This window comes from Lineus longissimus, chromosome 9, assembly GCF_910592395.1.
Source record: "Lineus longissimus chromosome 9, tnLinLong1.2, whole genome shotgun sequence".
In the NCBI taxonomy this organism is placed as follows: domain Eukaryota; kingdom Metazoa; phylum Nemertea; class Pilidiophora; order Heteronemertea; family Lineidae; genus Lineus; species Lineus longissimus.
In genome coordinates, this window is record NC_088316.1 from 2,498,172 (window position 1) to 2,514,467 (window position 16,296).

Genomic DNA, 16,296 nt, shown 5'->3' on the forward strand with positions numbered 1-16,296 from the left:
CAGCTGGGGAGAAGAACTTCCTCTTGAGGCCCATGATAAGCAGGTCACCATGGGAACCACCATACAATACTGAGATTCTGACATCTTCCAAGTTGTCTTCATCAGCAATTTCCAGGTTTTGAGTGCTGATTAAAGGTCGTGATTCGCCCTCAAAGAGTTGTAGACCAGTGTTCCTTGTCACAACCGGAGCAAGTGTATTCATGGGTTTTACAATGATTGTGAGGATGAAGGGGTCCGATGCCAAACCCTCACTGTCGACAGCCCTCATTTCAACTTGATATATACGCTGAATGTTAGAGTCACTGCTTGGAGGCTTATAGGCAATTTTATAATCCAAAACATCGCCCTGATAGAATGAGGTGATGGGAAGGCTCCGATCATCTGTACTGACAATGACACCCTCGCCATACTGTAGTGGTTTGGTGATGTTGAAGACGAGTCTATCTGCAGGGCTTTCTTGGTCTTCGGCGGAGAGGATATTGGGAGTAATGGCAGTCATAACAAACTGGTCCACGGCCATGAGAAGGACGGCATTGACGTTCTTTGATGGAGGTGTGTTTGCAGTACCTTGGGTGATATCGACAACTATTTGAAAGTACTCACGTCTAACTTTCCCATCCTTATCGGCAACTTCGACGACCATTGGGATGTAGTCACGATTTGGTGAGGTTGGGGTTGCGGTGTGTTTGTATTTCAAATCAGTTGAAATGAAAGCATCACAGTCCACCATGAAAAGTTGATCCACTGGAGCGTCAATATTTCCATACCTTGGGCGTCCTCCTGCACTGAGCATGCTTACCACACATGTGTCCGCATCCCGATCGTAATTGAATTTTACAACAGTGTCATCAATTGGTGCGCTATATCCTCCCAGCTCGCTCACCGTAAGTGGCATATTTTTTGAGACAATGTCAAGTTGTGGGTCAAAGATCACATTAATCCGAAGGGTGAAAGGAATGATGAGAGTTTCCGTGGGGGAATCGTAACGAATTTGTAGAGGCACTCTGTCCTCCGAGGGGCTCCTGGCTCCAAAATGATCATAGAAAACCATGCCCTTCTCAAATCGACACGGGAAGGAGTTGGGCATGAGGACACCAGGCCTTTGCGAAAGGGGGTCATTGTGCAGCACGACAACAAGACACCGGTCCCCAAGCTGAACATCGATTTTTAAATCCGTTTCCGGGTCCAAATATGCAGTCCGTCCAAATGGCACCTGGATGTCATTTTTCACCTTCAAGATATCGCTCTCCTGCAACTGAAGCTGCGCATTGATGTGAACCACACACACTAACACCGCTAAACAGCTGAGAGCCTGACTTGAAAACCGCCGCCGCTGCCCAAGGGGCCCGCCTCGTAGCACGTGTCCGGTCATAGTTGTCCTGTCCTGACCACTGTCCACCGACGACTGACCACAAAAGGTCCGGAATCCCTCATATAGTCCGCAAGTGTCAAAGGATTATCTAATCGACAACATTGTTTAGTCCTAGCCGGCCTGGCCATGTGCGCACACTAGCACTTAAAGTAGCACCGCGTAGTGATTTCAAAACACTTAACACAGTTCATTCGAACTGCTTTTATCATCTAAATGCACGTGAACACTTCTTATAAAAATAGGTTTTCAATATAAGTAAAACATTTCTGTAGAAATATATTCGGTATTTGACTGAAAGGAGAGTAATAATTCCGAGAACTATTTCACCACTGTGATTATTGAAGGTGCAAGGTGCAAGTTGGCCGACAAAAGGAAAACCTATTGTGACTTGCAAAGTCCATAAAATACTCCTGAGGTTATAAGAACTGCCAATGGGGACACAGGAAATGTTTTTGGTGCATCCTCAGCTGAACCTATCGAATGAAAATGCTTATATATAAGCAAATTGTGATATATCAACTATATACCAGTGTGCAGTATTGCCATCTGTCGACAAAAATATGAACTAACATAGGTGTCGTCTGCTTTCTGTAAAAGTCAAAACTGAGAGCGATAGTGACGAAATCCCAGATCTCAAATAGTTTGTAACCGAAACGCAGAGTCATAGGCCAGGTCATATCCTGTGGTCATACTAAAAAGATCTAAAAAGACCCCGAATTCTCGCAGGAGAAAAACCATAGCGATTTGGCACGTGCTCGACATCGACTGGGACCCTTGATCCATTTTTTCAAACCTCGTAGATATGGTTCCCCGGCAGGGTACATGATGACGAGAATCCGTTTCCTTGTTTGAGGTTGTTCATTTCCTCACTGGTTGTTCTGACGGGAACCACCCCGAGAAACTACATACCGGCAGCAAGAAAATGAGTTGTGGTGGGTTGTGTACGGAAAAGAAAAATGGAGGCGAGTCGAAGCAGATAACTTTTGCCCTGATAAAGATGAACTCTCCCTGTAAAAGTCACATCACCCCCCCCCCCCGGCCTAACTCTCAGAAGCCTACGCCAGCGTAGTCAAAATTCTCATCTAGAAATTGTCTTTTGGTGGACCCAAGACATTCAGTCCAATTCTGCTTGCAGGTTGTGACATTGTCCTCGGGACGTCTTGTTACTTCATTATGGCAGTGTGGTCAGAATACAATAGCATTTGGTCATTTTAAAGTGTTTCCAGGCTTTTTTGAAAAAATACTCTATATCATATATGTACATATACATCCAACCATGAGGCATTGAAAAACACCAAATACTGATTACTCATACACTCGTTGCCTCATTTTGCCAAGAAATAAGGAATGTTTTTCCGGTATGTTTTAATATTTTCCTTTGCCTTGTTGTGTCAGATCCGGGCCCAGCTTGGAGACGATCGTCCCACAGTCAAAAATTCTAATTTTGCTTAGATAAGGGATTTCTGAAAATCTTCTAAAATGTATCTCCCACAGGTCTGTCGTAGGATAGGCATTTACACAAGGCCTTTAGAGCTAGAGCATAATTGCACTAAACATTTACTCATTATTGGCGGTCAGGGTGGTGTTAAAAAGGGCTCACTTATTTCAGCTCCCTTGCACACCAAACCTGTCATTATAATTCCAAGGGAAGGAAAGGGGCTTCCGCATGTGCAGTGATCCAAACAGCCCACCCGGGATGGTCATATTAACAATCACTTTTTGGACCGGACTTGGATATTCAGAGTGGTTCAACCGAAGGTGTCATATCGAGAGACCGGATCGGGAGGTCTCTGCCGGGGGTCTTTGGTTCGAACTGTAGGGGATGCCCTTAGTCTGATGGACCCATGGTTTGCAGCAGATGAAATGGCGATCATAACATCTCCTTTGATGCTTATTTTCCTCCAACTTTGCACAGGAACGTTTTATAAAACGTCCTTGAATTACATGAACATACACCTATCGTTTTGACACGGACAGCCACAAACTATCTGTCCTTGTCAATTGGGCAACGTCAGCTTTCCACGCAGCCATAATACACAATGACGTTCTGCAACCATGGTTTGAGACTCTGCCACATATGTACGAATCAAAGCAGAGACATTGTCACAATCAACGTATCAAAGCAGAGACAATCGACGTATGTCTTTACCAGGTTAGGGATTCATCACTCTCCCTTCGACGGCACATAACTTGTACGAAGTCCCAGGCATCTTAGATATATAATGACGAGGGAGGCATATGGACTGCCTGGGGATTAACTTCACCAGTACTTCACAGACAGGGCTTGATGAGGTGTTGCGACTCCAGGCTTTTAACTTCAAGACAGTGGCTAGATCAGTTGCTTTATCACAGACTGTGCCTTTCAACCCAACCACACCTTGCATTGTAATTTCAATTGGTACATGTATATGCGCTGTGACTATTAAAGATAATCGTGACTATTATGAATAGGGGAAATCATCTCGACCTTGCAAGTTTGTAAACAGTCAAGCTTTTAAATTCCGATAGTTGCTTGGAGCAGGACAAATTAGGCAGGACAAAACATTGCACTGTTAGACAATCTCCAAATGTCATCATGCATGACCCAAGTATGTAAATTAGTTGCAAATATTTCCTGAGACACAAGACAAATTTAAATTGTCTAATGGTAGTGTGATGCAACGAGAATAAAACAATATTTGACATCACTAATTGTCCCTAGTTGTTTTCGAATTTGTCTTATCTTATGGGATCGAAGTGGTTTCCCTTGTAGCACCTCCCACAAGGACATGTTATGACAAATGGTGCATGTATTGTGAATCATGATGCTATAAAATTTGTCACCGTCGTGTCGGAAATAATAATTTGTGTAATTTGGCTGTCAAATTGACATGGGGATAGGCCGTGCCAAGATGTTTGCTGCCCACACTTGAAGTGCTCAAGTTAGGTATGTGGTCAAGAAAAAACACTTTATAATCTCAGCAAATCAGAAATTGGGGAATTACTCGAAACAGGGCCATTGGTATTATTAAGACTTTTATAACCAAGCTGTCTGCTGCTCAGTCACTTTTCACTGAATAGTAATACTAAGAGTTCCCATCATCAATTTGCCAAAAAATGAAAAACTCAAAATCTGACCGAATTATCACCCGATTTCGATTTCAATCTTGACTTGACCCACCGTGCAGCATTGACGACGAGTCGAAAAGACTGGGCGTGTGTGGAGGCTAGATTCTACACCGTGGCGTCAACGTGTCGACTCCGCCTCTATGGGTGATAGGACGAGGCGTCCTGTGTGTATGTTGACCCAGCTGTTGCAAACTGTACATCACACAGTCCATTGCTCAACTAATTCTAAAATTAAACAGAGCTCAAGTGTTTAAGGTGAAGGGGTACAAAATTGCCTGCAAAGTACATTGGGTAACGCAATACATGGAAGTGCCAGGCCTGAACAAAGCCTTTGAGCAAATACTTACTCACTAGAGAGACACTCATACAAAAGTCAAAATTCATGAGGACCTTCTTGAGACAAAAGGGATTTAATTGTTGTTACAAAGTGCAGTGTGGTTCATCGGTGTATATTAGAAGACCAACTAAATAGAAATTATCATGGTAAATTTGTCTTGGCAAACAACAGTTGCCAAGTTGTTCCCAGTGTGGGACTATTGTCAGACCCAATTGGGAACAATCTTCAAGGAGTTTACACCATATAAGTTTTTTCCGAGTGCATTTTGTAACAACTAATTACACCCCAATTTTGCCAAGTTCCAGCTCTCACCACTCGAGGTGAACATGTCACAACATGATCTGATTTCAGAACATGGAATCAGAATGGTCAGTTCAAGCCAAATTTCCTCATTTTGGCAAGAAATGAAGTTGAAATAATCAGCAAATACTTTTGTACATATATTATATACATTGTTTTATTCATATAAGTTAAAATTGGAAGCACAGAACACTTCTGTCACCATCTGACTATTCCAAAATAGCCAAGTACTATTCAAAAATAGCCAAGTACTATTCCAAAATAGCCAAGTACCTGAAAAACAAACCCTAACGGAAACCAAATAAAAGTGACAGTATTTTCTTCTAACACCAATAAATTCTACAAGATTGAGAAAGTGGATTGCTCTAATGAAAGCGATTTCCTAAACGTCATGGTCAGTTTGAAGATTTTGGGCCAAATTCATAAAGGGCGTTTAGCTTAAAACAGCGTTTAACTACTGAATAGACAGATTCAGGTCCTTCATGTAAATCTTCACAGAATATGAATAGGCCCTGAAACTGATCAGGGAGAAGTTACACACACGTCTAACCCTTAAACACCCTTTATGAATTTGGCCCTACATGTTTACACTCTGGTGCTGTGTTCATTCGGTATGTTTTCAAACAATGCTTAGATCTGAGGGGACAAGATTTCTCAGCCACACAACCTTAAAGTGATACTATGATGTGATTTACAACTTTGCGGAAATACGTCCGTTTTTAATTGTTGATCACAAATGTAAAGCTCAAATTTTCCATTTTTGATTAGCTTTATTATAAAATCGCTGAATGTAAACCACCGCGACCGCGAAAATATTCATGTCATGACGTCATCAATGAAAACGGCATCGAAGCGAGCCGTCCGGGCGGGAGTAAACCATCAATTTCTAGAAAATGTGCATTTCGATTCGAAAACCTTACCGATTTATGAGAAAGTGACGTAGTCATTTGTCAAAAACAGCTAAAACATTATATGGTGAAATTTGACACGAGTTACCCTTTAATGGTGTGAAGCTTGTGCTTCCTCCTGGTGGTAAAAAGTCTAACTAGCACCACTTCCCAATAAGCCTGAGAAGCCATACAATTTTTGCTATCCTCTCTCGGCAAAAAAGAGGACTATCTTCTGTTAGAAATTACCAACACCGAAAAACAAAATGTCGACTTCTACACTGTCAATATCATGTTTTGATAAAGAATTTCAAATATTTCATGCTCCTCCTTTTAAGAGCCACTGCAATTATCAGACATGCTGGACCAGCCATACTTATGAGACACTCTTCTTAAGCCGATTATTTGTTTCATGAATAAATAAAGCTTTGCTGCTAATACACATACATGTAGGCTGATGACACGTAAAACTAGGCCTCTCAACTGATGTAATTGTGAAAATTGAAAAAATTTAGATACTGAAAAATCATATTAGCATGCCAAACCAAAGTATTCTAAAAGACACAAGATTTAAAATGTGAAATAGCGTCAGACCAGTTTGTTATATTTTCTTACAGAAATATATTATCACATAGACCTCACAACACTTTTTATGATGCTGAATAATACTCGAGAAAATATCTTGCTATAAACAATAGATTCCATATAGAACACGCTTTCTTTTTTAATAATGGATCACTTTTGAAAAAATAGAGTGAAGCTCCAAAACTGAACCAAAACATCATCCAGAGACGGCAAACTCCTATTCCCAAAAATAGGGAAACTACTGATAGTTTTTCAACTGCGCTTGGATTATAAGTGGATGCAGGATGAAATGACCCATCCAATTTTCCCCCCACCCCCTATGAACAGTCGAATCTCTCTTTGCTTCAAAATATTTTTGCCACAGACTTTAATTATAGTGTTCAAGCATAAAAGGATGTGCTGAACAAAAGCATCATGACACTTCACAACTCGACTTCTCTTTGCTGCTGTCTTGACTCTGCGGCCTTGGAGGTTGCTGCAACGAAGATATTTTTGTCTTAAAATTAAATACGAGAAGAAAAACCTCCATTGTGTCTCTAGTCTTAAGAGTCATCGTTCAGGGCTCTGGAGTGCAAACTACTGGTCAGATTTCTTTGGTTTTTATCTATCAGCAACCGAGCAAGATTTTCGTATTTTTGTAACCAAGGCAACCAACTGGATTTTTTTGTACTGCTGCATGAATGTACCAGAAAAAATGGGAATTAACATGACAGAACATGAAACACTAAATACAGAAGTTTATTGAACAGAACAGAAAGCGAAGGAACAACAAATTTGAAGGAAACTAACACACTGTGTCGACTGGTTTATGAGGCGTCTCTTCTTCACAGGCTGATAACTGGTAAATAAGTCTGTAAGCCTATAGATGGACCTCAACTGGCATAAGCCGATCGACACAGTATATTACTCAGACAAGCACATACAACACATCAGCCACAGACACACATCCTGACAAGATGTGCGAGATTGGCAGCTCTGAGAAAAGACATCTGGCCAGAAGGTACCAGCCTACAAGACCAGCTCTATGGAGACCTCCAACAGCTGCGAAACACCATAGAATACATCAGAAGATCGGACTTGACTGTCTAGAGCGAACGAGAAGAAGAAGAAGAAGAGCCACAGACAGCAAAGAGATATTTTACATCCAGAAATACAACAATTTTTCTGTTCCGCTCCAATTTCTGGGCGGCAATCATACCAACAAGTCATACTCCACCACCCCACATTGTACAGACACATTTTCAACCTCCAAATGTCACAGCATACAGCACCTAGAGTTATAATCCAATCTCAAATGCACTAAACTTTACACCACCCAGTCATGTATCACAGCAACATCCTATAGTATTCTCCAGTTTCCACTACAGCTAAGTTCAAAATAGCAACGTGCAAGACCCCGCCATCCATTGAGATTAGACGACAGGTTGGCTTACTTGTCTCCTCTGCCTTTGTCTTCGCTCCTCCTGTTCACTAGCCGCTATGGCACGTGCCAAGGCAAGGTCGTCTTCTTCCTGCTGTGAGGTACTGAAAAACATTGAATTTGTTAGAATATTGAGCTCAGAGTGTGGACCGTAAGTGCATTATTTGCCAATATTGACACTAGAATTAATGTCAGCACCAGTGAAAAATGTAACACCGGTTCCACAGTTTGACAGCCCAAAGGACCAAAGAGCACATTCAAAAAATATCTGGGATATCCCAGTAAGGAAGACTTATGCCCAGCCACTCATTTCCACAGATGGGTGGTCTCAGTTTTGAGTTACGGTGGTCTTCCTCCCTACACAGATCAGATACCGTCGCCATAGGCCATCGAACATATCAGCCATCAAATCATATGTCCACGCATCCCACGACCTATCGATTGAAATCTAAGAAGAAGGTCAGGTCGTCTCGAAAAAATCTATCGCTGAACATACCAGGTAGCTCTGTAAAATTTAAAACACTTCTTGAAACTTACGGTTTGTTTTTGGGAGGTGCTGGCGCTTGATTACCCTCAGCCATAGAAAGTTGGATCGCTCTGGCTAATGCTTCATCCTCACTCTGAAATCACCAAAAAGTGGGCAAACTTGGAACATGAATTTTACAGGCAATTCACTTGTTTGTGAGATTTTCTAGCCAACCCGAGCCAAGATCACTCCTGGTAGGGGTACATGAAGATAAGCTGGAGTGTATCCTCAAGTTCCTGGATCAGCAATTATTGACCTAAGTTAGTGTGACCTGCATACTCCTCACCTCAATGATATCTTACCACCTCATGGAATAAGTGCCATGTCATTTCTTGCAGGTAGGGCAATTTTATTGCACATAAAACAAAGCATTACTCTCTCTGAACGCTAATTTCAATGAGGTGTTAGGAGGATCAGAATTTGAGCCAAAAATGCTTGGATTTAAGGATTCGTCATAAGATGAGAAATAGCACATGAGACATTCTTTTCTTCTGTATCAGTTACTCACCATTCCACCTTGAACCGCGGCAGGACTAGATGCCGTACTATTATTCGACCTCCCACGCCTAGCACTATCTAATTCTCTTCCGATACCTGTTAGGACCGTCTGCTTTGGGTTGTTAGAATGGACAGGTTTGGAACCGCCAGCTTGGGGCTTTTTGCTTGTGGCATTCTGTTGTCGACTAGCGGCAGCAGCACTGGTGACGAAATAGAAGAAATGAACAAATCGTCAATACCTAATTGACTTTAGACTTATATAGACATATCGAAATCATACATCTGATTGTTGAAATATTTTGATTGATCGCCTGAACAGGGGAGGTACAGGGTTTGCCCTGACAGCTGCATAAGGTTAAATTACTGTCTGTTGTTTCGACCACGATCTAGTGAATGCAATATTTGTTTTGGTAGGATCCTCCTGCGTACTTTAGTTAGAATTCAAACTGACCAAAACACCAGAAACTTACGCAGCTTTAGAGACACCTCTGCCGCTGTCTTCAAATCCTTTACAGTCGTGATCCGATTCATGTCGGTGTCGCAAACAGAAGTTTTTATGGCATTTATCACATGACACTGGAATGAGCTCTCGTTGCTTGCATCCTTTCGATGAACAGCGATTGCTGTACACCTGAAAAATAACAGAGTGTGCACTTATGTTCAAAAATATTTTCCTGCGCAACAATGCATGTACATGAGCTCTTCACCCACATACATGTAGATGTTCATCAGGTCGAATCTAGAGAGGGTATATTTTCTCAGACGGTGAATGTAAAGTCTAAATCTCCTTCTAGCACTTTATACCGCACAACTGCACTGTCTCAAAGCGCTTTTGCATTCATTCCCTAGCCTAATCCAGAAATCTCCCTAGAAACCGATGAGTGTGCAGTGCGCAATACTTAGTCATTTCAGGCCATGTTTAAGTATCAATTGGCATTGGTCACGCCTCCAACCCAGGACCTTACAGGGTTTCCACCAGGATTAAATTTGAGGGGGAGCAAAAAAATTTTTTTTTTCTAAATTTTTTTTTCTTAAAAAGAGTATATGTGACTCGCTCTACCAAAACTAGGCGCTTGTCGCATCTGAACTCGACAGGTTGATACGGACTTGTTGTTCATTTCCCTATTGTAGACCTTTTGTGAAATCTATTACAAACTGATTTGGTCACATTTCACAAAAGGTCTACAATAGGGAAATGAACAACAAGTCCGTATCAACCTGTAAAGTTCAGATGCGACAAGCGCCTAGTTTTGGTAGAGCGGGTCACATACATGACCCCTCCTGAGACGTTTTTTGGCCCTAAAACCACTACAATTGGCTCCCAAGGATGCCCCCCATCCCCCCTCTGGCGGAAACCCTGCCTTATGATCACAAGTCGGATTCTCTGCCACTGTGTCATTTTGCTTCCTTTCTTAAATTTTACCTTCCCCCTCCTTTCTTTAGCAGGGTCACTCTGACAATCTGAATCAATGTGCTCGTTGACAGCAATGTCGGGTAGTTGATTGGGCTTCACAGGAATGGGCTTGTTACATAATGGACACACTGGTACTTGGTTATCCTGAAATCAAAACGATTGCACTTGAACTTTTTGAAAAAACCAATTGATTGAAAACATCAGAACTTCTCCTCAATGATTGATTATCACTCAAAAATAAATGAATGATGGCTACTACTGGCAACATGCTTAAATTGAATAGGTTGTTGAAAATGACGCATGTTTTACCTTTTTATAGGATTCTGTACATCTGTGTAGTTCATAGTGAATGTGGTCTTTACTGTAGAAATGAAAAATAAAACAACAATTAAGACACTTTGACAAACTACTCATTGCAAATAACATAAACTTTCAGCCTTTCTGGTGTTGCAGCAGGCCTAAGTATAAACAAAATAATAATTTCATTCAGAAAATTGACTTGTTTTGGTTGCATTTTAAATTTTTAACTACCCGGTACATGTATATAGATGAAGATGAATGCCAAAGTCATTACATTAAATGTGGATGTTGACTTGAGGCAGATTAATTTGTAAGCTGGACACCAAATACGACAACATTAAGATGAATTAGAAGTTGTTTAACAAAAGAGCAAGGCCCTACCAGAAAATTTTGAAACAGGCATCACACTTCATAGGTAGGAAATCTAAAAAGAAAAAGAAGATCGAGATTAAACTCAAACATGATGTGCTTTTGCAGGGGGGCTCCTCCCACACATGGAATTATTGGAATGAGTGGTGCGCTATATGACAGCACAATTCTGTTACATCTTACACAGCCCTTCTTGAACTGGAGGACTGTTTTGCTTCCTGGACAAAGTTGGTTGACATGTTGAGAGTGGTACTACAGGTTTGAGGTGTCTTTGTTTGACAAGAAGACTGCGCAAACTTCTGTGCAAACTTGGAATAGGCATACTTATTTGAGCCAATTATTTTGACTGACAGTGACCCACCCGGGCAACCGATGACGTGAAGCAGTCCTCGCAGCATATGCCATTTTCCAGATACGCGGTACCACCTAGGGTTGGACCAAGAAACCGACCGTGAAGATCTATTGTAAAGACGATTTGTTGGTCCGACCCTTGGTGGTACCGGCGTATCTGGAAAATGGCCTATGCTGCGACTAGGTCTGCTTCACATCGGTCACCCAGGTGGGTCACTGTCATTCAAAATAATTGGCTCAAATAAATGCGTGGCCTTTTGTTCCAGGTGAAATGCATAACTGGTCAGAGCAGAGACCAAACAAACTTTGTCAACCAGTATATTATGATCAATCATAATCAAATTTGCACTGTCATTTTCACTCAATCTCTCTCAGTACATTTTACATACATTCAGTGTACATTTGTACATAAAACGTCAAAATCAAAAAATCATGAACGGGGTAACCCCACCTAAAACAAAAAATCGGCATCAACTTTCGACTTTCTGTCAACGTATATCGAATCTGTAATAGTTAATAAACGAAATAAACCAGAAACAACAAGAAGAGAATTTCATACCTAGCTGTTTGCAGCTATTTTCTGAACAGTTTTCTCCTAAACTGGGCAACTCCATCTTGCTTTCGCGACAACACTGAAATGACGTCAGAAGGAATCCCGTGACTTTTAAAGACCTAATACGCATGCGTAAAGGGAGTGAAGAGAAATTTCGCGCCTTTTCCAGATGGTTCCATTACGGACACGTGGCATCGTGCAATACTTATTGTCGTCCCGATTTTAGTCACGATGAATAAGCAGATTTGACAGTTTGGAAGTCCTCTGGAACATTACGTTATCAATATCAGCCTTGTAGAAGTGAATGTCAGAATGATTGGTGCGAGGGACGAGGGGCAGGGTGGGTCTGGGGCCATTTGATTTTCATTGAGTTTTAATGTGCGAGTCAGGCGAGTGGATTGTCACTACAAAGTATGAAAATAGGAGGCGTGCGCAATCAAAATTCTCGTTAGTTATGATCTCACAAACGTACCTTGTTCATAGCTCAAAAAGTCAAGTTTCGGTACTATCAATTTGTCCCCCGTACAACAGTTACTAACCTCTTCAGTTTCAGGCGTCCAACAAATCGCCTCACGGTATCTACGGTCCGAACGTCCTGTAGCGCTTCTGATCGACTGATTCGGCGCAATCGTCCGGTTCGGGAGGCCGTAAATAGGTTTCCACAAATATAACATGCCCACTAGTAGCCTATTTATACAAGAAACGACTAAAAAGGCTAGTGCTTGCGCGCACTGATCCCACGAAGCCGACGTACTACGTACTACTGCCTCGACCCCAATGACGTCATATTCCATTATGACGTCCCCGGGCCGCCGTAGTTACCAAAACGACGATAATCTCGAAATCCTTTGCGTCCATTTCGATTTTCAAGGTAAGCATAATTGCGGGGGTTACCCCTATCTCGTTTAAATCATCCAGGCCTTTAGTGCCAATCGAATCCGGGATGACCCCACGCAACTCTCGTAGGATATCGAATTGCCTAGGGCAGTGGCGTAGCCTAGCCTCCAGGTGCCGTGCGGAAACTGGTTGATAAAATCAAAGTGCAAACTGTGAACTTGTCATCACGTATCTATACTGCTATAGATCCGTACCGTCACAAAAGTCAATTACGGATTCTCAGGCCTGTATCGCTCAGGTATCTCACGTATTAAACTGGTAGATTGGCATTATGCGCAGGATAAAATCCCGTTTATCTCTTTCACTGTCCTTGGGCCCGCCATTCAAATATTCCTCCTCAGTCCATTTTTGTGAAAAGGTAAAATGTACCTTTCACTTTCAATTCCTTCGGTTACACGCCTTTCATTTCCTGAGGTGCTGGCAATGGAATTGTAAAGACACAACAAATCACAAATATCCTTATGCTGAGCGGGTGAGTTGCATGGAGATGGAGACTCCGTTGAGTTTGAATACCACTTCCGTACTTTATTCCGAATTGGTACATGAACTATGAGGAAATCACCACCACAATTCCTGGAGAAAACCACTTCTGCTATCTGCATGACGAGCCAGCGAGACTGACAATTTTTGCTCTTGCCGACAACCTTTTTCTTACATTTCAGAAAATTTGTTAGCCATTGCATCGCATGCCCTTGGAAATCATTTGTTTGGATATCACATCATGAGTACGAAACAAAATTCCTCCGATAAAGACACGCCGAATGGTCAAGATGAAGGCACGTCTATAAAGAAAACCGCTAAGTCTACACTACCATTTCTTAAGGAGCCTATAAGAAAACAGCGACCTAATATCAAACCGTTCGTGCCACCCAAAAACGCCTTGGAAATGCATTCGAAGTACCCGGCCACTCGATCTCAAGGGCCTTGTCACGGAGTTGCCACTTCTAGTTCAGGGACAACACGACCTCCTGTGCCTTGGTGTGGGGTCGGCACTGCTTGTGCTCAGTCAAGGACCAAAGAGCAGTTGCCCAACTTCTGTTTCGAGAGGAAGGCGATAGTTGACCATAGAAGTGAACCAGACATGGAACTAGATTTGCACAGAATTCCGCAACCGAAGGAAAATGTCATTGACATGATAACAGAACTGAGCAATACTGCTCCCGTACTTGCAGCGAAGCTGATTTTCGATGGTGGTCGCCAATCTGCATCAACACCTACACTCCCCGGGATGAAATTGGGCGGCCTCGAAGAAAATGCCAGCATCGAACAGCAAGATGCAACTCTGAAGAGGGTCTCCCAGTCTGCAACAAAGACAAAAACTCCAAGTCCTCATGAATTCGGACCTCCGCCAACGGTTCCTTCTGTAGATAAATTCATTGAAAAGGAATTATTGCCTGCTGACGAGCCCAAAGGACCAAATCACTGTATCAGCCTTCCTCCGAAGATCACGATGAGCGACAGTGAAACTACCCCTATGAACATGGTGAACACGCTCATACGAGCAGCGCCACAGAACATTACCAACAAGAGAAACGAGTCATGTTCTTCTCTGAGCCCACCAGAACCATCGCTGCAGAAATATCTTGATGAAAACAAAGCTCTTCAAATGGGTTCGCCAGTGTTTGCTTTGCAGCAACAGCATCCCTCCGCCTTCTCGCCTGCCCCAGTCGTGGATGATGAAGCCAATCAGAGATCTGGTTCTCCAGACAGTCCCACCGTTCACTCATTGCAGAACTCAAAAATTCCAGTTTCAGTGGATACCACGGTCAGACGGTGCCAAGGGAGTTCACCAGCTCCAGGACAGATCGGCGACAGAACGATCACAGTTCAAAAACTGAGGTCACCCTTACCAGCCTTGCAGAATAGACCGAAGATCGCGAATCAAGTGCCTGTGTGGAGTCCATACTTAGCAGCTCCGGTCAAGAATAGGCCAAGAAGAAGTCCACTGCCATCGCTGAATCTATCAGTTTGGGATTCGCAAAATAGAACCAGAAAATCCCCAATACCCCCAGCTAGTCCAAAGTTACCGTTACCATTGGTACAAAAAAAAGCCAGGCAGAATATTGCTGAAACAGTTGCTAATTCAAGACAAAATGTCACTCGCCAGAATACGACTACTGCAGGTATACCTTGGATTATACCACAGAGCATATCAAAACACCACGCAGTCGGTCAAGACAGTCCATATTCGCTGGCCCGGCAAGGCAAGGCCAGTCAGCATCATATGCCGCCACTGCATTTTCAAGCCCCAAAAGCACAGAACAGACAGAACCAGGAACCTCCAAGCAGTCTAGGTTTACCAATACTGAATGCAACTAGTCGACATGCAACTCCTCAAGCTCGTCCACACTTGATAATGACGCTGCAAGACAGAGTCAGTCAGAGCGAAATGCTTCCAACAGAGCCATGCTTACCCAAGATACAGAGCAGGAATGGCCAGAATGTAGTTCCCCAGAATAGTTCGCACATACCACTCCCAGTTCTGCGAAATAGAGTCATGCAGAATGAACGTCGACCTAAAAGTGCAGTTTTATCCGTGATACAGGGCATGACCATCCAGAAAGCAGCTTCGCACATACCAGTGCTACAAAACAGAGACATGAACAACCCTTCGGTAAGCTCATATGAACCAGAGATGCTCAGCAGAGCTTGCCAACTTGCAACTCTACAAGTTGATCCACACATCTCGCTGGTGCAGGACAGTGGCAGGCAGGATGCAACTTCCCCGGTGAAACCACACGTACCAGTACAGGCGCAGGACACCAGTCAAACTTCTCCGACCAGTCCACATGTAAAGGTGCAGGGCAGACCCAGCCAGATTGCAGCTACTCTCGTCAGCCCACATGCACAGTTGCAGGACAGAGCTAGCCAGAATACAGCTACTCTCATAAGCCAACATGCACAGTTGGAGGACACAGCCAAACAGAATGCAGCTACTCCCGCCAGTCCATATGTACAGTTGCCCATACGCCCATTAGTGAACAGATCGCCGAACCCAATAGTGGAGAGGACACAGAGCCCTGTATTGGACAGGACACCAAACCAAGTAGTGGACATGACACTGAGCCCACTTCTAAACAGGACAGCGAGCCCAGTAGAGGAAATGAACCCGAGCCCGATAGTTAATAGGAAACGGAGCCCATCATTGACCAGGACACCAAGCCAAGTAGTGGACATGACACTGAGCCCACTTGTGGAAAGGACACCGAGCCCAGTAGTGGACAGGTCACTGGGCCCAGTAGTGGACAGGATAGCAAGCGGAGTAGTGGACAGGTCACTGAGCCCAGTAGTGGACAGGACACCAAGCCGAGTAGTGGACAGGCCACTGAGTCCAGAAGTGAAGAGGACACCGACCCCAGTTGTGAACAGCACAACGAGC

General features: G+C 43.1%; 1 protein-coding gene across 1 annotated transcript; it reads right to left on the minus strand.

Annotated features, from left to right (window-relative positions):
• Window positions 1–5,273: 5,273 nt before the first annotated feature.
• Window positions 5,274–12,099, minus strand: LOC135493926 (AN1-type zinc finger protein 2A-like). The gene is made up of 9 exons (XM_064781588.1): window positions 12,027–12,099; window positions 11,129–11,171; window positions 10,757–10,808; window positions 10,457–10,591; window positions 9,504–9,664; window positions 9,044–9,233; window positions 8,547–8,629; window positions 8,023–8,113; window positions 5,274–7,064 (listed from the first exon to the last, which is right to left on the minus strand). The coding sequence occupies exons 1-9, from the start codon at window positions 12,079–12,081 to the stop codon at window positions 7,002–7,004; spliced, it is 873 nt and encodes a 290-aa protein (XP_064637658.1). The 5' UTR covers window positions 12,082–12,099; the 3' UTR covers window positions 5,274–7,001.
• Window positions 12,100–16,296: the final 4,197 nt, after the last annotated feature.